We start from the raw sequence: 24,942 nt of genomic DNA, 5'->3' as shown, positions 1-24,942 counted from the left end.
GATCCATTTGAGGCCGAGTCGACCCTAGGGGAGGCCCAGGACTGGTTCAGATAATCGCCACGTGGTGTTTGCCGCGAGGGGGACTCGATCCCGAGTCTCGCCGAGTTCGTAGCGCTAACCCCAATAAACACACACACACGCAGATGTATACGCAGAGCGCGCGCGCACACACAACATACGGACACGATATATAATCATTAACAACGTACAATATAAGTGTCCGGCTATATTTATTGTATTTTTGATTGCACTATATTATGTATATTATGTCGCCGTGCGCGTGTGCTCGTTGTGTGTGAATGTGTCTGTCTGTTGTGTGTATGTGTACTGGCTTTTCTCCTTGCAATGCCTGTGCGTTGCGTGTGTTTATACAAAGTACGTATGCGTGTACTGTGCACAATTTGCGGTGTCACTTATACATGCGTGGTACTCGTGAATTTTTACGCTCGTGTTTTGTGCGTGTTTATATGGTTGTTGTTCAAGACGTGTGCGTGTGTACACATTATTTTGTGTGTAGTTTACTTTTGCGTGCGCGTGTGTGTATTGTGTTTTGATGTGTGTGTGAGTGTTTCGTTTATGCGTGCTACGTGCAAATTATGAATATTCTGGATTTCACGCGCATTGTGTATGTTTATGTCGTCGCTTTGTGTACATTCGATGTTTTTGTTGGTTCAGTATTTTATGCTTGTGTGTGTGTGAATGCATGTATTTGTGTTATTTGCCTGTATGTGTGTGTTTGTTATATGGTTGTGTGTCTTCCGTCTGTATGGTATATTTAGTGCGCGCATGTCGATGGTATATTTATGTGTATATTTTCTGTGTGTTTCGACTGAATTTTATGTATGTACGTTACGCACGTGTGTGTGTATGATTATTTAAATCGGTGTGTATATTTTGTCAGAATTTATCGATTTAATATCATCATATTATGTATATGCCTATCTGTGCATGTATGTTATATTGTGTGGGCCTGTGTGTATATATTTTATATTGTGTAGATTATGTACGCCCGATTAGCGCGGTTGGCTACGTACGGTGCGAAAGAAGTTCAACATACAGACATACACACGTAATTTTTTTTGTACACGTTTCGTGAATATTCTACTCACATATTTTACGTACGTATTTCTTTCTTTATAATGTATTCGACATGAGCAAACGCTTGCATTGTGTATCCGTGAGCATGTATTCACCAAATATTTACGCATAAAATGTATATATACTAAATCTATATTTCAACCACTAAGCAATAAAAGATCCACGCCCAGCCGCCTTTGTCTCCCCACGGCGTTCACATTTACACACCGCACCGGGGATGCTCATTATAGGCCGAGCAGACCTCGGCAAAGCCCAGAACCGGTTCAATTAATCGCCACTGATGCCGCCACCGTCAGCGGGAATCGAACTCCGAGGGCCGGTCACGGGTTTCGTAGGCGCAGTACGCTCACCACTTGCGCCACCGCCCCCCCCCCCCTCGCGTAGCACAACCACGGCACGCAATGGACACCTGCATCCGCGCGTGGAACTCAGGTGGGGGGGCGGGTGGTGGTAGGGCGTCTTCGTTGCGTCCACCACACGGCGTGATTTAGCATGTAAGTTTTTTTACGCGCGAATTTACGAGCATCGCACGTCCAATATATTTCATCCGAGGGCCGTTTTCAATTAATCCCTTTATGGCCGCGTGTTAGGCCAGGGCCAGGCGTAACGCAATTAGGAGGCGATGCAAATTAAGCGAGCATAATGACTCACGTCCCATCGGTGCTCGGATAACGAGGTTCCTGCTCGAGCCATTATGCCTGCGTTTATACACGGGAGGTACATTGAGAGCGTTGCTGATGATGCTGCTGCTGATGCTGCTGCTGATGCTACTGCTAGCCGATGCTGTGTGAGATATTGTCCAAGTGGTTTTGTTTTATTTTATAAATCGGCTAAATTTGTAAAGGACAAAGTGCGTGGCTATTGTGCCTTTTGTTTCGCTTCCTTTGTCATCTGTTGATGATTATGTTGATGATGGTGATGATGATTATCACGCGATTTCATTACGTAGGCTCGGGCCCATTTAAGCATCGTACCATCATCATTATCTTCATCAGCACAGTCATAAGATGCTTTGTAGTTAGCATCATCATCATCACTAACCATTATTATTTTCATCATCCACAGTTATTTTCTATCCCCTGTTGGATGTAGGCCGCCCGGGTAACACTTTATTTTTTATATTGATGTGTTATGGAGAAGGGACATTGCCCGAAACGTCGCCTATTATATATATTTTTCTAGTTCGAGGCGATACACACACACACACAGTTTGTTATTATTAACGAATGTGTTCAATTGTGTCGTGTTAATTCTGCTCGCGCAGCGCAGCGAACGCTGCAGCTTGGAATTAACCCCACGCGTGGAGCTGTGCCCGTGACCGAGATTTAAATTATTATTTTTTTAATGTAATAATCCGCAATGTCACGAAACGTCGAGATATCGGTTCACGTTTCAGCAAACTTCATTTTGAACAAAGGGGTCGCAATATCTTTACCGGCGCGTCGCTCCGAGCGAGCGGATTTTCCGATGTCGAATGAAAGTATCGGAGCGGCGAATTTTTGTTTTTATTTCCCATTTTAAAAAATGTGTTCAATACAAATCGTCCGAAAATAAATTAATCAACGCGCTCCAAACCTGGAGCCCATCAACAGACAAAACAAAGCAACTCCGCTAAAACATTTTGCACTTCGGCTGTCACCTCTGACGCACGGTGACACCGTTGAGCAGATCGGGCCGACACGTGCTACGCCTGTGACGCAACGCAACGTGATCACGTGCGGTGGCCATGTCTGCAACAGCGCTGCCCGTTCGCATCGGAGGAGCGCACCGACGGCCCCACCGAGGTGACACTGAACCACAGACGGTGGGAGACGGCCGCCGCTGCTCCCATCTCGCCTCGCATTCGCGTGCCGTGGGACCGCCGAGTTTTGCGTGCGACAAATGCTCTCGGCGTTGCCTCGACCGCCAGCGCAAAACGAACTGAACGCGTGGGGCACGATGTTGTTGAGGCTGCCGGACTCATAAAAGGGTCGAGCACGTGGACGTCCCAAAGCAGTGCGAGGCGTGTGCGTGAGAGTCGAGTTTTCCACATGTCCTCAGCCTTGTCGAGACCACCGGCTCAAACGAACTGAACACGTGGCCGTGTTGTTCTTTAGGCTAGCAACTGCGGCTGCTGCGTTGGCCGTGGTACACAAGCGCAATGAACAAAAACTTAACACACTCGTCAATAACAGCACCGTTTGGCCTTGAAATATTACAATAACAAAAAGCATACGTGACGTTCCGGGCAATGGGCCTTCTTCATGGCGCTATGGACCTTTCTTCACATCACATCTTTTACGTGCCACGAAGAAGGTCCGTTGCTCGAAACGTCGCCTATCATATATCTTTTTTTTACTTAATGACGCGCGCAGTCTCTACTGTCGAATACCGCCCTATGGGTGTCTGTGTTGAACCAGGCTGTGGCTGCGGGGGTTTTGGATTCTTCGCCGCCGATCATTGCAGCAATCGGCGGGAGGGGGGGGGGTGGTGGGGGGGGGGCCGTGCGATTCTCTCCGTCGTGCTGGAGGAGCTCTCGACGAACCGTGAGGGAGTGGAGGTGGTGGGGTGGGGGGGGGGTGCACGCGGGGTGGTGGACAAAACTAGGTTAATGAAACATTACTATTCCCACTTCATTGCGATGTGGACGTTGCCTCCTGTGATGTACGGAGTTTTAAAAAATTCATCACAGGCGCCGTTTGAAGAGGGGGGCTGCGAATTAACATGCGCGTGCCACGGTGCGTGCCACGCGCATGTGGCATCACAAGAACGCGTGCCTCGTATTATTATTATTATTGTGACTACTACGATCATTATTAGCGTGATACAACCATTACTCGAAACACGATATAGGAAAGAGTTGTTTGGATAGCGAACGCTCATCAACCGCGTCACGCGCATGTGGCATCACAAGAACGTGTGCTTCGTATTATTATTATTGTGACTACTGCGATTATTATTAGCGTGATACAACCATTACTCGAAACACGATATAGGAAAGAGTTATTTGGATAGCGAACGCTCATCAACCGCGCGAACAAACAACGCTCTTTGGGGGACCGGATTGGGAGCGCTTCTTCAAGTCGGGGACATTCTTTGGGCGCAAGCGAACCTCGAGGGCCGCGATGTTCATCGCGTTCATCGCGTGAACCAGTGCCGGGTGAACTGTCCCGATGAGCGTGTGGGTGGGGCGGTCTGTACCCCGCTGTGGTCAACACGCGGCCCTTGGAGGGCGACACGGAGCCGCGGGTTATTAATGCATGGCGCAAACTGAAATCGTGCCGTGGCGAGGAGATGTTAACTACCTCGGCTGGTATGCAGGAGGTCGTAGGTTCGATCCCGACTCTGACGCCTGCTGTATATTGTGAGTTTGTGTGTCTCTCTCATCATCATCACGGTGGCTAGGAGATGTTAACTACCTCGGCTGGTATACAGGAGGTCGTAGATTCGATCCCGTCCCTGACGCCTGCTGCTGTATATTTGGAGTTTGCGTGTCTCTCTCTCTCCCCGTGGTCGCGTGGATTTTTCTCCCGAGTCCTCCGGTTTTATTCCCTCCACATTTAGAAACAACGTGATGCTTTTAGAGAAATGTGGCTGCTATACGTTTCCACGTGACAATCATAGGCGACTTCGTTGAGCTGTCACTTGTGGCCAGGTCGCTTCTGAATCAAGAGCTGTACAGGTCGGTGGGGGCCTTACCTGGTAAAATATAAATAGTTTATGGTTTACATTGTCGGTTGCGTCTCTTCACATACAGCCTAACCGGATCGCAAAGAGAGAGAGAGAGGGAGGGGTTGGGGGGATTTAATTAATCAGCGTGCAATAGAAATCTTCGTGGTTCTTTCGGTAAAGTCACGTAGAATGGAAATAATAAAGTAATAAAAATAAGACATAATAAAATAATTATCACGACGTTTCGGCCACAACGCAAGCAGCCGTCATCAGGTGGAGAACAGGTTTGTCGAGAAGACAATTAGTGAGAATGATTGTATTATGTTTAATTTATTTTATTTTATTATTTCCATTCTACGTGACTTTACCGAAAGAACCAAGAAGATGAATCCCTGCAGTCACGAAAGCTTTAAATCGAAATTCAACAGAAGTTGTCATTATCATGCTTTGACAGTACTAACAAGCCTTAAATGTGTGCTCGCTAACAGCACGGATTCCTGCAGCAGATTCTGAATTCGTTCGCGCTACCCGCATATGAGTCCGTGTGCGTGTGTGTTAGAGAAAGAGAGTGCGTGTGCATGTCTATTAGAGTAGAGTTGTGTGTGTGCGGGTGTGCGTGCACGCAGGCGTAAGGAGTGTGTGTGTACTCTTTGGTTTTTTCGGTAAAGTCACCTAGGTCAAAAATCAAATCAAATAACTGAAAACAACTCAATTAAATCACGACGTTTTGGGAGCAACACAAGCGTCCTTCTTCAGGTGGGGGACAACGGAGCGAACGCACAACCACTTAAGTGTGTCTAAGAGATGGCTGCGACGAGGAATTATATAGTTGCGAGGGATGGAGGGAAGGGGGGCATGAGTGTGTGTGTGTTTGTGATAGGTGTTCGCTAACAGCACTTGCCCCAAGTCTACATGTCTATACGGGCTATCTTTGTCTCTATATATAGACACACACATATAATATGATACAGTACATCTTTGCACACGTTAGCACTTATTTTCAATTACTTTAAAAGTACAACGTACTAAACGTCAATAGTAATATACTTATAAAACATTTAAATATTATTACGGCTATGCACTAATCGTATATGCACCCATATTGATGTACGTGTGTACACAGATGTACACATTCACCTATGAATTTCACATGCATTATACGCTGCGTCGAGCATACGCACACACACACACACGTGTTGTATGAACCACACACACGTGTTGTATAAATCACACAGACACATGTGTTGTATAAACCACACACACACACACGTGTTGTATAAACCACACACACACACGTGTTGTATAAACCACACACACACACACGTGTTGTATAAACCACACACACACACGTGTTGTATAAACCACACACACACACGTGTTGTATAAACCACACACACACACGTGTTGTATAAACCACACACACACACGTGTTGTATAAACCACACACACACACGTGTTGTATAAATCACACACACACACGTGTTGTATGAACCACACACACGTGTTGTATGAACCACACACACGTGTTGTATAAACCACACACACACACGTGTTGTATAAACCACACACACACACGTGTTGTATAAATCACACACACACACGTGTTGTATAAACCACACACACACACGTGTTGTATAAACCACACACACGTGTTGTATAAACCACACACACACACGTGTTGTATAAACCACACACACACACGTGTTGTATAAACCACACACACACACGTGTTGTATGAACCACACACACACACGTGTTGTATAAACCACACACACACACGTGTTGTATGAACCACACACACACGTGTTGTATAAACCACACACACACAGTGGGTGGAGCGGTGGCGCAGTGGTTAGTTTAATTACCGGCTAAAATCAGTGGCGAGTGAATCAGAAGATTGATTCATACCGGAGGAATCCGATGAGCTATGAAGCTTTTTCTCACACATGTCCAGAGTGACGTCTGGAGCGCTCCTGAGCAAGCCCCGTCTCCTACTACCCGATTCGCCAACCTGCACTTACCAGAGTGGTGAAGTATGGTCAAAAAAGTACGATGGCCGAAACGGCGTGTCGGAGGCCTTCATACAGCAGTGGATGGGAAGTGCATGCATACTGTACATACAAAAAAACAAAGATCCCCCATGTAGCCTTAACAAACTGTTGGGGCAAGTGCTGTTAGAGCGTAGTACCAGTCAAGGCCGGAACGGCACACGAGGGGTATGAGGCCAGCACCACGCCCGGCCGCCTTTGTCTCCCCAGTGACGATGTTTACACATCGCACCAGGTACTCGAATTGAGGCTGAGTCGATCTAGGGGAGGCCCAGGACTGGTTCAGATATCCGCCACTGATTGTTGGGGGCCGTGAGCGGGAATCGAACTCGGGTGGCCGGGTCCGGATCGCGGTGCAGCGCTAACTGCTGCACCACCGCTCCCCATGTGTGTGCACTCATACATTGAGAATACAATCTTGATGGTAAGCTAGGATATCAACCATTATGTGATTTAGTTGTACATCCCAACCTACTCACCTGACACAGTTTAGGGGCAATGTGCTGTTAGCGAGCTCCTATTAAGGACGCACAGCACTCGAGGGGCTGGGTGGAGTGCCCAATTAAACGAACCGCACAGCGTAGTTTAAGATTTCGTGTCTACTCGCCCGCGTGAAGACAATTTGGTTACGTTTCACTGCGCACCATGAGTAGAGTATAATTTTCTTGGTTCTTTCGGTAAAGTCACGTAGATTGGAAATAATAAAATAATAAAAATAAAACATAATAAAATAATTCTCACGACGTTTCGGCCACAACGCAAGCATTATTATTATTTTATTATGTTTCATTTTTATAATTTTATTATTTCCCTTCTACGTGACTTTACCGAAAGAACCAAGAAGATGAATCCCTGCAGTCACGAAATTTAGAGTATCATTATCATTGTTGTTATAACATTGTCGTTGTTATAACATTGCATTACATGTTGCGATGTTTTCTCCGTCGCTTCTATACTTGCCTGATCGCGTCATTTATGTTTTCTAGAAATCATATTTGTTGTACACTTAAATTGTGTAAAGTCACCTTCCGGCCTTCCTTAGCCTTGTTCATTTTTACGTATTTTTAAATATCGCTAAATTCAGTGTAGATTTGTAACATTATTTAGTTGTTTTTAAATATTCAGTTTATTTGCCCTGACCTCCCTCGTGCCAATAATTACACAGCGCACCACGGTCGAGCTAGGGGGGAGGCACAGGACCCGTTCGGATATTCGTCACTGGTGTTGGTGAGTTAGTTGGACGTGATCAGTAATGGAACTCGGATTCTCATATTCGTAGCGCAGTTGGCGAACCACTAGACGACAGCTCCCCGCACACGACTACTACACACACAGAGAATAAACAACGGCACTCAAGACAAAGATCGCCCGTGTAGCCGCGTACACTTTTGGGGCAAGTGCTGTTCACGAACAAATACACAAGTCGCAATCTCAGTTGCACACACATCGCACACAATCTCAGTTGCACACACACATCGCACACAATCTCAGTTGCACACACACATCGCACACAATCTCAGTTGCACACACATCGCACACAATCTCAGTTGCACACACATCGCACACAATCTCAGTTGCACACACATCGCACACAATCTCAGTTGCACACACATCGCACACAATCTCAGTTGCACACACATCGCACACAATCTCAGTTGCACACACATCGCACACAATCTCAGTTGCACACACATCGCACACAATCTCAGTTGCACACACACATCGCACGCAATCTCAGTTGCACACGCATCGCACACAATCTCAGTTGCACACACATCGCACACAATCTCAGTTGCACACACATCGCACACAATCTCAGTTGCACACAGAGCGCACACAATCACAGTTGCACACAGAGCGCACGCAATCTCAGTTGCACACACATCGCACACAATCTCAGTTGCACACACATCGCACACAATCTCAGTTGCACACACAGAGCGCACGCGCGTGAAAATAATCGCACAATTATACCCACAATCACAACATTCACAATGCATACACGCATAGTACGCACGCGTAGTACACACACGATTACAAAGACAAAGATCCCCCGTATAGCCTGAGCAGACTGTTGGGGCAAGTGCTGTTAGCGAGCACCTATGAAGGCCGGCACGGGACACGAGTTCGTAGCGCAGCGCGCTAACCGCTACACTACCTCTCCCCACACACAGACACGATTACACACATAATGACACACAGACACACAGCACCTGCAGCCATAAAGACGCACACTGACACACGTACACACAGCAGCGTGATAGTAGTCACGCGATAACAAATAAAAGTAATCGTTTTTTTCTGGACACATACCACCAGCCACTCAGCTGTTCAGTCCAAGCACAACTCTGAAACAGGCTTCAACATTCAGTTTCCCATCATCATCAGCAGCAGAGGCGGGCTTCGCGTTGGGAACAATTCTGCCGGTGGCTTGCCCGTCAATGCATTGTCCAGTGCAGTAACGCGACGAATATCACAGGAATGCGATGAGAGTCGCAATGATAGAATATTAGGGGGGGGAGGGGTGGGTTAGAGGGGGTCCATCCTTCTACACACCCTTGTTACCAGGATACCTCACTCCCCTAGGGACCACCCCCCCGCCCCCACCGCGGACACTAAACGGGGTGGGGGGGGGGGTAAGGATCTGATGTCGAAAATAACCCCGCGTCTGTAGACACACACGCGCGTGTGTGTGTTCACCCTGCCCCTCCAGTCTCTGCAAAGACAACTGACAGTCCCCCTAACCCCCGTGACAGTATATATCACGACAGTCTGTAGTAGAGAGCACTTTCCCCGTGCAGTTGATCGTCAAATAGTAGAGACTGCAGGGGCAAGTGCTGTTAGTGGGGGGTCTTTGTCTTGGCGTGTAGAACAAAGGACCCTTCCACCATCCCTCCAAAGCCCCCTTGTCAGTGTCTGGGGCAAGTGCTGTGTGCGTAGCAGCTGTGAAGGCCGCTACAACAGGTTCGTCGCCACGTGCGCTGAACCACTTCGCCACCGCTCCGCGTGTTAATACTGCAGATATATAATGTATACACATCGTACACACACAAAGACCAATGACAGCAGTTGTCCTTACACAGCCTACACACAATACTAAAGTCCCCCCCCGTGTAGACTCATGGACTTGCCGATAGAGCCATCGACTTACGTAGAAACTCATAGACTCGCATAGCTACTGTTAGACTTAGAGACTCATAGGCGTACATATAAACTGATAGATTTGCATGTGGAGACTCATAGACTTACGGATAATCGTGGTTACTGGCGTACATTTCGAGGTGCAGGAACAAAGTTTTGAGGTGGTTGGGGCGCCGCGCTGGCTAGGAGATGTTAACTACCTCGCCTGGTATACAGGAGGTCGTGGGTTCGATCCCGACCCTGACGTCTGCTGCTGAATATTTGGAGTTTGCGTTTTCGCCCCTTGGTCGCGTGGATTTTTCTCCGGGTCTTCCGATTTCCCCTGCACATTTAGAACCAACATGCGTTGCGAGTAATTGTTTGCTGTAGATTTTCACGTGATGATAAGAGCTACATAGCTCGGTAGGACCTTACCTGGTGAAATAAAAAAAAAAAGTTGATAGATCTTGACTTCAAGCTTTTGTGACTGCAGGAATTAATATTCTTAGGGTCTTCCGGTAAAGTCCCGTAGATAGGTTCTGTTATGTTATTTGTAGGTATTTGTTGTTTTCTGAGAACCTATCTACGTGATTTTACCGAAAGACCCAAAAAATAGTTTATAGCTTTAAAATTAAAATATTATACTTTCTTGTGAGTTAGGAATCGTGCACCACGTCAAACCCAGGCCCTCAGTTTGGTGTTGATGACATGTCTATACCGCCACCATCATCATCACCACGTATGTTGAACTAAACTTCTTTCGCGGCCGTACGTAGCCAACCGTGCAACGTACGGTGCGAAAGAAGTCCATACGTCATGTCGCCGTCGATGGGCAGCACTCTGGACTCGCAGCCGCGAGTGTCGCCGGTCAGGTTCGATCTCACGGCGCTCCAGTGGAAAAACAAATGGTCGTTGCAGAGTTTCCAAATACCCATAGCAAGCCGGTACGTGCGGTGGGGTAAGGTGTGGGTATCTGACAACTCTTCTTCTTCACGCTCGGGGTACCAAGAACAGAAAACCGCTGAAAAGTTTGCGAAACTCCTAACTCCTGTAGACCCCCTCTTCGTCGTGGATGAGCAGCAGACCCCTCGACATTCGCAGCAATATCCAGAACAGCACCGCTGCTGACACGGGCAAGAATTGATCATCATGACCGTCGTCTTCCCCCGAGACGTCTATAGCAGAGGTCGCAACCGGGTACCCGATACCCGTACCCTACCCGATACCCGGCTACCCGTACCCGGCCGGGTACGGGTACGGGTACCCGTTTGCGACCCTGGTGCGGCCGGGTACGGGTACGGGTAGGCCGTGAGTCACTGGTGAGTCACCGTTTGTCACTCATTTCCCAACGTCTTGTCTCTTCTCACAATTCAAGTTCCTCGAATCAACCTACCCGCGCCTGTAACATGGCTTCATCCCAGAGGTCGCAATCGGGTACCCGTACCCTACCCGTACTCGGCCGGGTACGGGTAGCCGGGTATCGGGTAGGGTACTGGTACGGGTACCCGTTTGCGACCCTGGTGTGGCCGGGTACGGGTACGGGTATGGAATCAAAACCCGTTTGCGACCTCTGGTCTATAGCCGGTGCGGGAAGAGCGGGCCGAGAACACAATCTTGGCGAAGCTCTGTGGGAGCTACCTCGAGGTGGGAGACCCTTTCCGACAGCATTGGCGTGGGCGAGGCGATTGCAGGGCTGCGCCTGTGTCTTTGTCGCGTCGTCGAAGTTGCTAACGAAACGCGTTGAGTGTGTAGGTGACGGCGTGAAGTCGGTAGGCGACGTTATTCGGGGTGGGGGGAGGGGGACAGATGAAGGAGGAAATGCCACGAAGGGTTAGCAATAGATTAATGTTATCAGTCAGGGTCAATCCACCGTTGGATGAACGCGTATCCCAGCCGTAGCCATCTCCCGTGGACACGTGACGTCACGCAAAGTCAAAGTGAGATTGATTCTAGATTTGAAGTTTTCGTGACTGCAAGGATCCATACTTTTAGTTTTTTCGATAGAGTCACGTAGGTAAAAAAGAAAATAAATTAAAATGAAAACAACAAAAAAAATTCATTTAAATTAAATAATTATTTTAAATTAAAATAAATAAAACTAAACAAAATTATTATTTAATTTACATTTAGATAAAAACAACTAATTTAAATACACATTGAATGTGGAAACCTAAATTTAATAATTATTTAATTTGTATTTGAATGTGGACAGCAAACCTAAATAATTATTTAATTTCGTTTTTTTATTTAAACTTTAATTAACTATTTATTTAGTTTTGTTGTTTTTGTTTTCATTTATTTAATTTTATACCTACGTTACTTTACCGAAAAAAACAAAAAGTACAAATTGAGATTGCTTTGTCGTCGTCATCATCATCATCTTCAACATCATCATCATCATGCACCATGATCACTCCACCGCTGGATGACGCCTCTCCGAATAGAGCGAGTCAGTGGATTTGCGACTTACAACAAGGCTGGGCGGATGAGCCCAGAACGCGTGCAGGTTGCAAGTTGTCGCATACCAAGTTCGCGAAGGAGAATCACGCGTGCGAATTGAGATGCATTGGAATGTTTCAAATCTACAATGTAATTGATCTCGGTCATAATTGTTAACAACATCAACAACAACAACAACAACAACAAAACATCACATCCGTCAATAACCGTGGCCTTAAGAAGGGAGGGGGGGTGGAAATATATTGGCGACGTTTCGGGCAATAGTCCTTCATAGCACGTAATTAAACGCAATCGTGACAATGTATCGAATAATCCCGAAGGGTTGGGTGGGTGGATCATTACCGCTCCCACATTTCTACATCAGGGATTTGTTTCAGTCCGGAAAATGTCTTCACCCGGCACACCACATCAAGTATATCTCCGTGGCAAATGTACGCGTGGCCGCCCAAGGAAGAGAAGTATCATCTGAATACTCACTGCGTGTGTCGTACACACACACACACGTACGTATGTTGAACGTCTTTCGCACCGTACGTAACCAAGGGAAGGAAAACAAACTAACCACCAAAAGGAGTTCTCAAGAAATTCGTTTTCAATCCACATTTAAAAGAAATACGGACAGAGGCCCGAACCGCCAGAGCGGCCTGCAACAAACGGCACTGTTATCAACGTTGTAATCGATAACGAGTGTAGCGCGACTCTGAGCAAGGTGACGGTGAGAGCTGGTGGGGAGAAGAGGAATGATGATGACGATGGTAGAGGGCATCCCGCAGTGGAGCAGTGAGGGAATGATTAGAATGAGAAGTGAGGTGAGTGGGTGAGTAGGTGGGTGAGTAAGCGGGTGAGTGGATGGGTGAGTGAGTGGATGGGTGAGTAGGTGGGTGAGTAGGTGGGTGAGGGGATGGGTGAGTGGATGGGTGAGTGGATGGGTGAGTGGGTGAGTGGATGGGTGAGTAGGTGGGTGAACGGGTGAATGAGTGAGTCTGTTGTTGTGACCTGCAGTGCGGTGAGTGAGTGAGATGTCGTACACATTTGATACCATGCACAGCAAGTGTGTTGTATCAAGTGTGTGGACACGCGCACACATACACGCTAACCGGAGGGTATAACTGTTCATGAAAGACAAATATCCCCCGTGTAGCCTTGAACGAGTGTTGAGGCAAGTGCTATTAGCGAGTATCTATGAAAGCCGGCACGGCACACGAGGGGGTAGGTGGCCAGCACCACGCCCGCCGCCTTTGTCCCCTAGTGCTGATGTTAACGCAGCGCATTCGGTGCTCGTTTAGGGCTGAGTCGACCTAGCAGAGTCCCAGCTACCGCTTCAGAAAATCGTCACCTATGTTGGTCGTGAGCGGGAATCGAACTCGGGTCGCAAGGTTCGTAGCGCAACGCGCTCACCGCTGCACTACCGCACCCCAGACACAACAACAACAACCACCTCCATTCGCCACTAAGTGGAGGTGATGTCATCACGGCGCTTGTGCCAGGCTACGTGCACGTTGAGGGCACGTGAAGTGTCAAAAGCCCGCTGGCAGGAGGTCAAGGGACAGACCCACGTGCCATGGGTTGCGATCGAAACGTTGTAGTTTTTTGCTTATTTAATGTTTTTTATCAATTTGAACCTATCCACGTGACTTTACCGAAAGACCCAAAGAATATGAATACCTGCAGTCACGAAAGCTTTGAGTCAAGATTTATCGAGAAATGATAACAGTCTATTAATTAGTGGGCTATAAATTACACGCGTTTAGTTCTAATTCAATAACTTAATTGGAGCGATATCACGTGGCTCTCCCATTGATGTTAATTGACGCCCCGTGGCTGGGGATAGTTTCTGATTAATTATCAATAGACGATTGCATTTCAATTAAAGATTGACAGCAGACGCAATGCAGTACACGCACGCAGAGGCGGAAGCAATGTCCTACTCAAATGATCATCCGTTGATTCCAGCCCTGCAGAGCTCAGTGGTGGAAATTCCACATTCCTCTGGTGAGGAGCGAGTCTATCGACAGGAGATGCACCGTTGTTAACAAAACTTACAAAAGGGTAGTTTTATTTTATCGGTCCCGGAAGGATGATGGGCTGAGTTAATCCACAAAACGAGGGCGCGAACTCGCAACCTTCAGATTGTGATTCCGCTTGCTCGACCCGCTGAGCCACCTGCTCGGTTGCATCATCTTTTGAGGCTGAGTCGACCTAGGGGAGGCCCAGGACCGGTTCAGATAATCATCACCGGTGTTGGCCGTGAGTGGGAATCGAACTCGGGTCGCCAGGGTCGTAGCGCGGCGCGCGAACCGCTACAACTATCGCTCCCCAACAAAGACGCACACACAAAGACAAAGATCCCCCGTATAGGCTTAACATGCTGTTGGGGCAAGTGCTGTTAGCGAGCACCTATGAAGGCCGGAACGGTACACGAGGGGGTAGGTGGCCAGCACCACGTCCGACCGCCTTTGTATCCCCAGTGGCGATGTTCACATACTGCACCAGGTACTCATTTGAGGCTGAGTCGACCTAGGGGATGCCCAGTACCGGCTCAGATCATCGTCACCGGTGTTGGGCCGTGAGCGGGAATCGAACTCGAGTCGCCGGGTTCGTAGCGCAGCGTAGCGCTAACCGCTACCCTACCGTTCACCTGATAGCATCACAGTTAGAATGCACGGGGCAGATTGTATCGTACAATCGCTGTTCGTAGTGTCCGTCGACATCAGGGGGTCCGGCACATCTGCGTCTCTTTCAGTGCCGCTTCATGGCCAGTTATTTATTAAGGGGCCACCGTGTCTCGCTTTCACCACGCGGTGCATTTGTGGCTCTTGAAATATCGAGGTCAATAGCTCGTTGGTACATAATACGCGCGGCTTCTCTTGTTTATTTATTCAGAAGAAGAGATAAAAAAAAAACTCCCCGGATGAGTCTCATATGTTTACGAGGGTGTCTTGCTCCCACATTGGGGATATTTGTCCAATTCCATCAAATAATAATTGGGAGTTTGCCTTCTTACGGGAGGGATAAGGGAAATTGCGGGAACAAAACCCAGAGAAAGAGAGAGACACACACACTTAAAGATCCGCGCAGATAGATTTACGAATCCGCTGCTGTACTGCCCTGTCCTGGCCCCCTTTCAGCCCGAGCCAATGGTACCTGGTATTCTGGATAAGTCATTCAACTACCCAGCAAGCTCAACCCTGCTTAGCTTCCGTTGAGGTTTAGGCAAAGTCTCCCTTGACTTGGCCGCGCATTTTCACGGTGCCTTGTCGCTGGACTCCATCGCCACTGAGCTCACAGGCAACGTGGTTCGAGTCCCGCCACGGGACATTGCTAAACACATTTCGGCGCAGCGCGGCTCACAACTTGCACGCGAAAGTCACCCCGACGTCGTCACTCGTAGGCAGAGAAGTGGAGTGGGGGGGGGGGGTGCCACTGCACTCATCCCTCACGGCTACAATCTCCCCGCTTCACGCCCTGATTTGTCTCTCTCACACTCTCCCATCTCTCCCGTCTCTCCCACTCCCCCGTCTCTCTCACTCTCCCGTCTCTCCCACTCCCCCGTCTCTCTCACACTCTCCCACTCCCCCGTCTCTCCCATCTCTCCCACACTCTCCCATCTCTCCCACTCCCCCGTCTCTCTCACACTCTCCCACTCCCCCATCTCTCCCACTCCCCCGTCTCTCCCACTCTCCCACACTCTCCCATCTCTCCCACTCTCCCACTCTCCCCACTCCCCCGTCTCTCCCACTCTCCCACTCTCCCACTCTCCCACCTCTCCCACTCTCCCACTCTCCCACTCTCCCACTCCCCCGTCTCTCCCACTCTCCCGTCTCTCCCACTCTCCCATCTCTCCCACTCCCCCTTCTCTCTCACACTCCCCCATCTCTCCCATCTCTCCCGTCTCTCCCACTCTCCCATCTCTCCCATCTCTCCCACTCCCCCGTCTCTCCCACTCTCCCGTCTCTCCCACTCTCCCATCTCTCTTACTCCCCCGTTTCTCTCACACACTCTCCCACTCTCCCACCTCTCCCACTCTCCCATCTCTCCCACTCCCCCGTCTCTCTCACACTCTCCCACTCCCCCATCTCTCCCACTCCCCCGTCTCTCCCACTCTCCCACACTCTCCCATCTCTCCCACTCTCCCCGTCTCTCTCACCTCTCCCACTCTCCCACTCTCCCACCTCTCCCACTCTCCCACTCTCCCACTCTCCCACTCCCCCGTCTCTCCCACTCTCCCGTCTCTCCCACTCTCCCATCTCTCCCACTCCCCCGTCTCTCTCACACTCCCCCATCTCTCCCATCTCTCCCGTCTCTCCCACTCTCCCATCTCTCCCATCTCTCCCACTCCCCCGTCTCTCCCACTCTCCCGTCTCTCCCACTCTCCATCTCTCTTACTCCCCCGTTTCTCTCACACACTCTCCCACTCTCCCACCTCTCCCACTCTCCCATCTCTCCCACTCCCCCCGTCTCTCTCACACTCTCCCACTCTCCCACTCTCCCACACTCTCCCACTCTCCCATCTATCCCACTCCCCCGTCTCTCCCATCTCTCCCATCTCTCCCATCTCTCCCATCTCTCCCATCTCTCCCACTCCCCCGTCTCTCCCACTCTCCCATCTCTCCCACTCCCCCGTCTCTCTCACACTCCCCATCTCTCCCATCTCTCCCGTCTCTCCCACTCTCCATCTCTCCCATCTCTCCCACTCCCCCGTCTCTCCCACTCTCCCGTCTCTCCCACTCTCCCATCTCTCTTACTCCCCCGTCTCTCTCACACACTCTCCCACTCTCCCACCTCTCCCACTCTCCCATCTCTCCCACCTCCCCCGTCTCTCTCACACTCTCCCACTCTCCACTCTCCCACCTCTCCCACTCTCCCCATCTCTCCCACTCCCCCGTCTCTCTCACACTCTCCCACTCTCCCACTCTCCCACCTCTCCCACTCTCCCATCTATCCCACTCCCCCGTCTCTCCCATCTCTCTCATCTCTCCCATCTCTCCATCTCTCCCACTCCCCCGTCTCTCCCACTCTCCCATCTCTCTTACTCCCCCGTCTCTCTCACACACTCTCCCACCTCTCCCACCTCTCCCCACTCTCCCCATCTCTCCCATCTCTCCCACTCCCCCGTCTCTCCCACTCCCCCGTCTCTCCCACTCTCCCACTCCCCCATCTCTCCCACACTCTCCCATCTCTCCCACACTCTCCCATCTCTCCGATCTTTCCCACTCTCCCACTCCCCCATCTCTCCCACACTCTACCATCTCTCCCACACTCTCCCATCTCTCCCACTCCCCCATCTCTCCCATCTCTCCCACTCTCCCACTCTCCCATCTCTCCCACTCTCCCGTCTATCACAGACTCGAAGGAGCGGCGGGAGGAGTCGAGAGCCGAGGAGGAGGAGGGCCAAGCGAAGCTCAAGCAGCGCCGCAGTCGCACCAACTTCACCCTGGAGCAGCTCAATGAGCTGGAACGTCTATTCGACGAGACGCACTACCCCGACGCGTTCATGCGGGAGGAGCTGAGCCAGAGGCTCGGACTGTCCGAAGCTCGAGTGCAGGTACAGCCAGCATCATCAGCATCATCATCAGCGTCATCATCAGCATCATCATCACCAGCATCAATCAGCATTACCAGCATCAATCAGCATCATCAGCAGCAGCATCATCAGGATTAATCAGCATCATCAGCATCAATCAGCATCATCAGCATCATCAGCAGCAGCAACTATCATTAGCATCATCAGCATCATCATCAGCATCAGCATCATCATCAGCAGCAGTATCATCATTGGCAGTGTAAGGTCATTAGCAGCGACAGCAGTGTCATCAGCATTATCATCAACAGCAATTATCATCAGCATCATCATCATCAGCAGCAGCAGCAATTATCATTAGCAGTATCATCATTGGTAGTGTAAGGTCATTAGCAGCTACAGCATTGTCATCAGCAGCTTCAAAGTTATCATCATCAGTAGCAAAAGCATGGAACCATCACCACCATCATCATCATCATAACCGTCGACGTTGCGTGCAATGCTACGCGAAGCGCGTGTTCACGATCACGCAACATCATCGGCATCTTCGCCTAAATCATGATCATCATCATCATCACCATGATCATGGCGAGTTTTTCCCATCATACATCGCGAACGAATATGTCCCATCGGAGCGAGCCGCTATTCAAAATAACAACAACCAAGCAGCAACAACAACAACAACCAAATAACAACAATTATTCGGATATCTGCTGTGCCACGGCGACAATCATCATCAGCAGCAGCAGCAACCGTCGACTCTTACATTTTTAATCAACTTTTAGCGGGTGGGGGTGGAGGGGGGGTGGAGGAGGGGGGGTGCGTGAGGGGTGGGAGGATGAGAGGGGGATGGGAGCGAGTGAGTGATCACGTTTCACGAAGGTCATGCCCTGTGCCGTGGAGGAGCTGTCGAGTGTGCAGGCAGTGCAACTGCGCCGGGGCCCAGAGTGTCGAGGAGGGATGGGGGGGGTAAGGGGGCGGTGAGGAATTGTAGAGGGGCCCCATTTAATTCCCGACAGCAGGGCCCATGACAGTCACTCGCGAAGGCCCGCTAGCAACACCACTCATACCCGACTACCAACCTTGCATGATAACACCATCACTAGCACCACCATGACTACTACCAGCCATACCTACCACCAATAACACCACCACCACCACTAACAACACCGCCTCTCGCCATCACGCCCACCCCCTCGCCACGGTGGCGAGATGTTAACTACCTCGCCTGGTATGCAGGAGGTCGTGGGTTCGATCCCGACCCTGACACCTGCTGCTGTATAGTTTGGAGTCTGGATGTTTCGCTCTCCCCGTAGTGGCGTGAATTTTTCTCCGGTCCTCCTGGGGTCTCCCCCCCCCCCCCCCACTCCACTTTAGAACGAACACCACGCGTTGCGATAAATGTTCCCTCATAAATGATAAGCCACTTCGTTGAACCCCCATTTGTGTTCAACCAGTTCGCTTCTGAAGAAAAAAAAAGCTACGCCTAGCTCCGAGCGGGCCTTACACCTGGCAAACAAACAAACAAAAATACAAAACGAAAAATTGTTCGAGAAAAAAAAATTTCCAAAAAAATTCAAGAGCCATCACCGGCCCCTAACCCCCCTTCAATCGGAAACATTGCCCGCTCGTGTCGGCTCGGAAATGCCTCAACAATGGGAACACCGCGGCCGCTCTTCTGCGTAAATGTCAGGCGCTTTCAAATTGCATCGCTCAATGTACGCGGCATGAGGCGGTCGGTCGGCATCAATAAAGCCAGCAGCGGCATGCATTATTGATTAAAGTATCTCGTGTGATTAACACAAGCCCGCATGCCGCGCCAGCATTGATATATGCCCAACCCGAGCGCGCATGATAATGTCTGATTTATTTATTCGGGGATACTTAGGGGCGCGCGTTTGATTCGATCTGATTTAAGGCGGGCGAGGAGTTGGAGGGGGGTGGGTGGATGGGTGATCGAGGCGGGTTCATTGTCTACTCTTGTGGCGCGTGTCCCAGGTCTGGTTCCAGAACAGGCGCGCCAAGTGCAGGAAACAGGAGAATCAAATGCATAAAGGTAATTGTCTGTGTGTGTGCGCGCGCGTGTGTGTCTATGTGTGTGTGTCTATGTGGTGTGTGTATATGTGCTTGTGTATATGTGCGTGTGTCTATATATGTGTGTCTATATATAGGTGCTCGCTAACAGCACTTGCCCCTACAGTATGTTACGCCTATACGGGGGATCTTTATCTTTATCTGTGTGTGTCTGCGCGTGTCTGTGTGCGTGTCTGTGTAACCGGTCCTCGCCTAGGTCGACTCAAACTCAAATGAGTACCTAGTGCGGTGTGTGTGCCGTGTTGGCCTTCATAGGTGCCCGCGAGCAGCACTTGCCCCAACAGTGTGTTAAGGCTATACTGGTGATCTTTGTATGTAGTGTCGGGTATTTACATGGCAGTCAGTTTTACTTTTGTGTATCTGTGTGAATGTGTGTCTGTTTGTCTGTGTCTGTCTGTGTTGTCTGTGTCTGTTTGGGTGTGTGTCTGTTTGTGTGTGTTCGTGCCTGTGCTGTGTGTCTGTGTTGTCTGTGTCTGTTTGGGTGTGTGTCTGTTTGTTTGTGTTGTCTGTGTCTGTCTGTTTGTCTGTGTGTGTGTGTTCGTGCCTGTGCTGTGTATATCTGTGTGTGTCTGTGTGTGTGTTCGTGCCTGTGCTGTGTATATCTGTGTGTCTGTGTGTGTGTTTCGTGCCTGTACTGTGTATATCTGTGTGTCTGCGTTTGTGTCTGTTTGTGTGTTTGTCTGTTTGTGTGTGTTCGTGCCTGTGATGTGTGTCTGTGTTGTCTGTGTCTGTCTGTTTGTCTGTTTGTCTGTGTGTCTGTGTGTGTGTTCGTGCCTGTGCTGTGTATATCTGTGTGTGTGTGTTCGTGCCTGTGCTGTGTATATCTGTGTGTGTGTGTTCGTGCCTGTGCTGTGTATATCTGTGTGTCTGTGTGTGTGTGTTCGTGCCTGTGCTGTGTATATCTGTGTGTCTGTGTGTGTGTGTTCGTGCCTGTACTGTGTATATCTGTGTGTCTGTGTGTGTGTTCGTGCCTGTGCTGTGTGTATCTGTGTATATCTGTTTGTCTGTGTGTGTGTGTTCGTGCCAGAGGTGGGACAAAGTCATTGTTATGCAAGTCCAAGTCGAGTCTGAAGTCATCAAATTCATGACTCGAGTCTGACTCGAGTCCAAGTCACATGACTCGAGTCCACACCTCAGAGGTGGGACAAAGTCATTGTTTGCAAGTCCAAGTCGAGTCTGAAGTCATCAAATTCATGACTCGAGTCTGACTCGAGTCCAAGTCACATGACTCGAGTCCACACCTCTGGTTCGTGCCTGTACTGTGTATAGCTGTGTGTCTGTTTGTGTATTCGTGTCTGTGCTGTGTATATCTGTGTGTTTGTGTGTGTGTTCGTGCCTGTACTGTGTGTATCTGTGTGTCTGTCTGTTTGTGTATTCGTGTCTGTGCTGTGTGTGTCTGCCTGTTTGTTCGTGCCTGCGGGCACGTCTCTACTGAGAACGGTGGTGCAGTTTGTGTGTTTTTGCTTCTCGACGTCCAGGACGTGGCGGGTTTATTCGTGTAAGGCTACTGGAAGGGCGCACTTTACACCAGGTGGTTTAAACTACCGCATCGAGCTCACGGCTAAGAGAGATAGAGAGAGGGAGAAAACAGACATCTTCATCCTTTGCTCTGGGTTAGATCGCGCAAATATATAAATGCGTCGTTAAGCCCGCCCAACACGGGTGTGCTGAAGCACTTATAACTTAATTGTCAAGATTCGCTGCCAAACTTGACTCATTCGCTTCACTCATCCTTTATTCTGGATATTGGTCGCGAAAGCCTCCGACTTTGTGCGAGACGTCGTCCCGACACGGAAGTCGTCTTCCGCCCTGCGCCCCTGCATGCTTTTCGCCACCAAACGGTGATTGATGAATAAATAAATAATTGCGTCACCAATCTATCGCTACGACCGTCAACCGGATGCGTTCCATCACCACGGGGCCCCCTGAGCGCCCCCTCCAGAGCCCCTCCCCCCCGAGCCCCTCCCCCTCTAGCCCCGCCCCTCGAGCCCCGTCCCCTCTTAATCTCCCAATGGGACGCCTCGGTGACGAGATCAGTATTTTAGAATAATTATTGAAACTGGAGGAATCCGATGAGCTATTAAGCTCTTGACTTTAAAAGCTGTCCGGTAGGGGCGAATGAGAACGTTACATAAACAAACAATAAAGACACGATAGGAGTGCAAAGTTTAGGAAAGGTAAGAAAATGACTTAAATATACAGATAACAACTAAACAGTTTTTTTTATATAACCAGGTAAAAGGCCACGGATCTGGCTACAAATGATAGCTCAACAAAGCGGCTTGTCACATGGAAATTATATCAGCAAAATTCCTCTAATATTCTCGATGTTAACTCCCTCGCCTGGTACGCAGGAGGTCGTGGGTTCGAGTCTAAACCCGACGCCTGCTGTATATGCGGAGGTTTGCATGCTCCTCTCCGCGGTTTTCTCCGGTCCTCCGGTTTTCCCTCCACGTCTTTACACACGCGCATTAGAGTATTTGGCTGATATACATTTCCACGTGATGATGATGAGCCACTTCGTTGAGCTATCATTTGTGCCAGGTCCTTCTGAAAAAAGAGCTGTATAGGTCGGTCGGCTTTACCTGATAAAATAAAAAAAGAGTTTTCGTTTTAATTGGGATCGCTGATATTCATTTGGCGCGCAGGTCGCCTGTCAATTTTTTTTCACGGCTGCCACGATATCGCTTTTCGCTCGGAAACGATCCGTACCAGTGCTTGCCAGGTGTTGTAGGTTCGTGACTGTGAGGTGTGTGCCAGGAGGTGACGGCGCTGATTAGCGTCTATCCCACCCCACCCCACCCCAAAACTTTGGCTGTTTCCCTGAATTTTCTGTTGCTCGTAGTCCACTTTAAAAGATGTTCATGTTTTTGTTTGTTGCGGTTGCACCCGAGTCAAGAGCCGCATGGCTCACAGGGCTATACCGAATAAATGAAACTGAAAACTGTAGAGAACAACCCGCCCACAGGCCGCAGCAAGGTGCTGGGTTGTCCTCTTCTGGGCTTCTCCCGGCTTCTCCCACGCAGACACCACCAAACTCTCATTGGTGATGGAATGAATGGGGTCTGTTATATGACATCGCAATGTAGCATGACCCCCCCCCCCCCTCCTCTTCCTGAAAACGAGTCCTCGGACTCAGCGAGGCTTTCCTGGGTACCTAAAAGAGCATTGTCAGTATCACCGCCACGCCAACAAAAGTTACCAACGTAATAACTGCGACCAATAGCAGCTATTAATATGCCAATTAAAAAATTGGGAGAGAAAAATACATTAATATTTATTATTTCCTATCAGATCTTCGTGCGATGTAGAATGCAGTCTCTACCACTCATCCATTGTCGTCTATCTGGCCTTTGTCTATGCCATGAAGGACCATTGCCCGAAACGTTGCCTGTTATATATTTTTTAATTTTCAGGCCACAGTATTGTTGTTGTTATTGACGAAAGTGTATTTTACCAGGTAATGCCCACCGAGCAATATGGCTCTTTTCAGAAGCGATCACGCCACAAATGATAACCCAACGAAGTGGCTTGTCATTATATGGAAATTTATAGCAGCGAAATACGCTAAACGTGGAGGAAAAAAATCCGAGAACCCACGACCTCCTCTATACCAGGAGATGGAGTTAACATCTCCTGCCTACCGTGATGATGATGATGATGACGAGAGAGAGACACGCAAACTCCCAATATATAGCAGGCGTCAGGATCAGGATCGAACCCACGACTTCCTGTATACCAGGAGAGGTCGTTAACATCTCCTACCTACCGTGGTGATGTTGATGACAAGAGAGAGAGACACGCAAACTCCCAATATATAGCAGGCGTCACGATCGGGCCGAACCCACGACCCTCCTGTATACCAGGAGAAGTAGTTAACATCCCCTACCTACCGTGATGATGATGATGATGACGAGAGAGAGAAAGACACGCAAACTTCTAATATATAGCAGGCGTCGGGATCGAACCCACGTTCTCGTGCATGAACAAACGGGAGTGTGTGAGTGTGTGTGATATATTGTTTATTATTATTATTGGTGTTTACTTCCCGAACCCACGTTCTCGTGCATGAACAAACGGGAGTGTGTGTGATATATTTGTTTATTATTATTAGTGTTTACCGCCTGTCGCCCAGGAGTCCTGATCGGCACCACGAGTCACCTGGAGGCGTGCCGCGTGGCCCCCTACGTTAACATGGGCGCTCTGAGAATGCCCTTCCAACAGGTAACCCTACACACACGGAACACGTGTACACACACACACACAACACGTGTACACACACACGGAACACGTGTACACACACACAACACGTGTACACACACACACGTGTACACACACACAGAACACGTGTACACACCACACACGTGTACACACACACAACACGTGTACACACACACAGAGAACACGTGTACACACACACACGGAACACGAATCACACACACACAGAACACGTGTACACACATACAGAACACGGATCACACACACACACAGAACACGTGTACACACATACAGAACACGGATCACAGACACACACGGAACACATGTACACACACACAGAACACGTGTACACACACACACAACACGTGTACACACACACACGGAACACGTGTACACACACACACGGAACACGTGTACACACACACACAGAACACGTGTACACACACACAAAGATAAAGATCCCCCGTGTGGCCTTGACAGGCTGTAGGGGCAAGTGCTGTTAGCGAGCGCCTGTGAAGGCCGGCACGGCACACGAGGGGGTGGGTGGCCAGCACCGCGCCCGACCGCCTTTGTCTCCCTATTGGCGATATTTACACAACCACACCGGGTACTCATTTGAGGCTGAGTCGTTGAGGAAAGCCCAGTACCGGTTCAAATAATCATCACCGGTGTTCGCCGTGAGCGGGAATCGAACTCGGGACGCCGGTTTCGTAGCGCAGCGTGGCGCTAACC

The 24,942-nt window shown here is 49.4% G+C and overlaps 1 protein-coding gene across 1 annotated transcript in view; it reads left to right on the top strand.

Annotated features, from left to right (window-relative positions):
• Nucleotides 1-24,942, top strand: part of LOC133353967 (uncharacterized) — a 123,557-nt gene that overhangs the window by 14,776 nt on the left and 83,839 nt on the right. Inside the window, exons 2-4 of the mRNA XM_061570514.1 lie at nt 17,723-17,922; nt 19,897-19,954; nt 24,128-24,216. Coding sequence (XP_061426498.1) covers nt 17,723-17,922; nt 19,897-19,954; nt 24,128-24,216 — 347 coding nt within the window. The remainder of the gene's footprint in view (nt 1-17,722; nt 17,923-19,896; nt 19,955-24,127; nt 24,217-24,942) is intronic.

Source organism: Lethenteron reissneri, chromosome 45, assembly GCF_015708825.2.
Source record: "Lethenteron reissneri isolate LAM-NWPU_2019-01 chromosome 45, ASM1570882v1, whole genome shotgun sequence".
NCBI classification, from domain to species: domain Eukaryota; kingdom Metazoa; phylum Chordata; class Hyperoartia; order Petromyzontiformes; family Petromyzontidae; genus Lethenteron; species Lethenteron reissneri.
The sequence above is the reverse complement of the archived record's forward strand: the minus strand, read 5'-3'. Positions and strand labels throughout refer to the sequence as shown.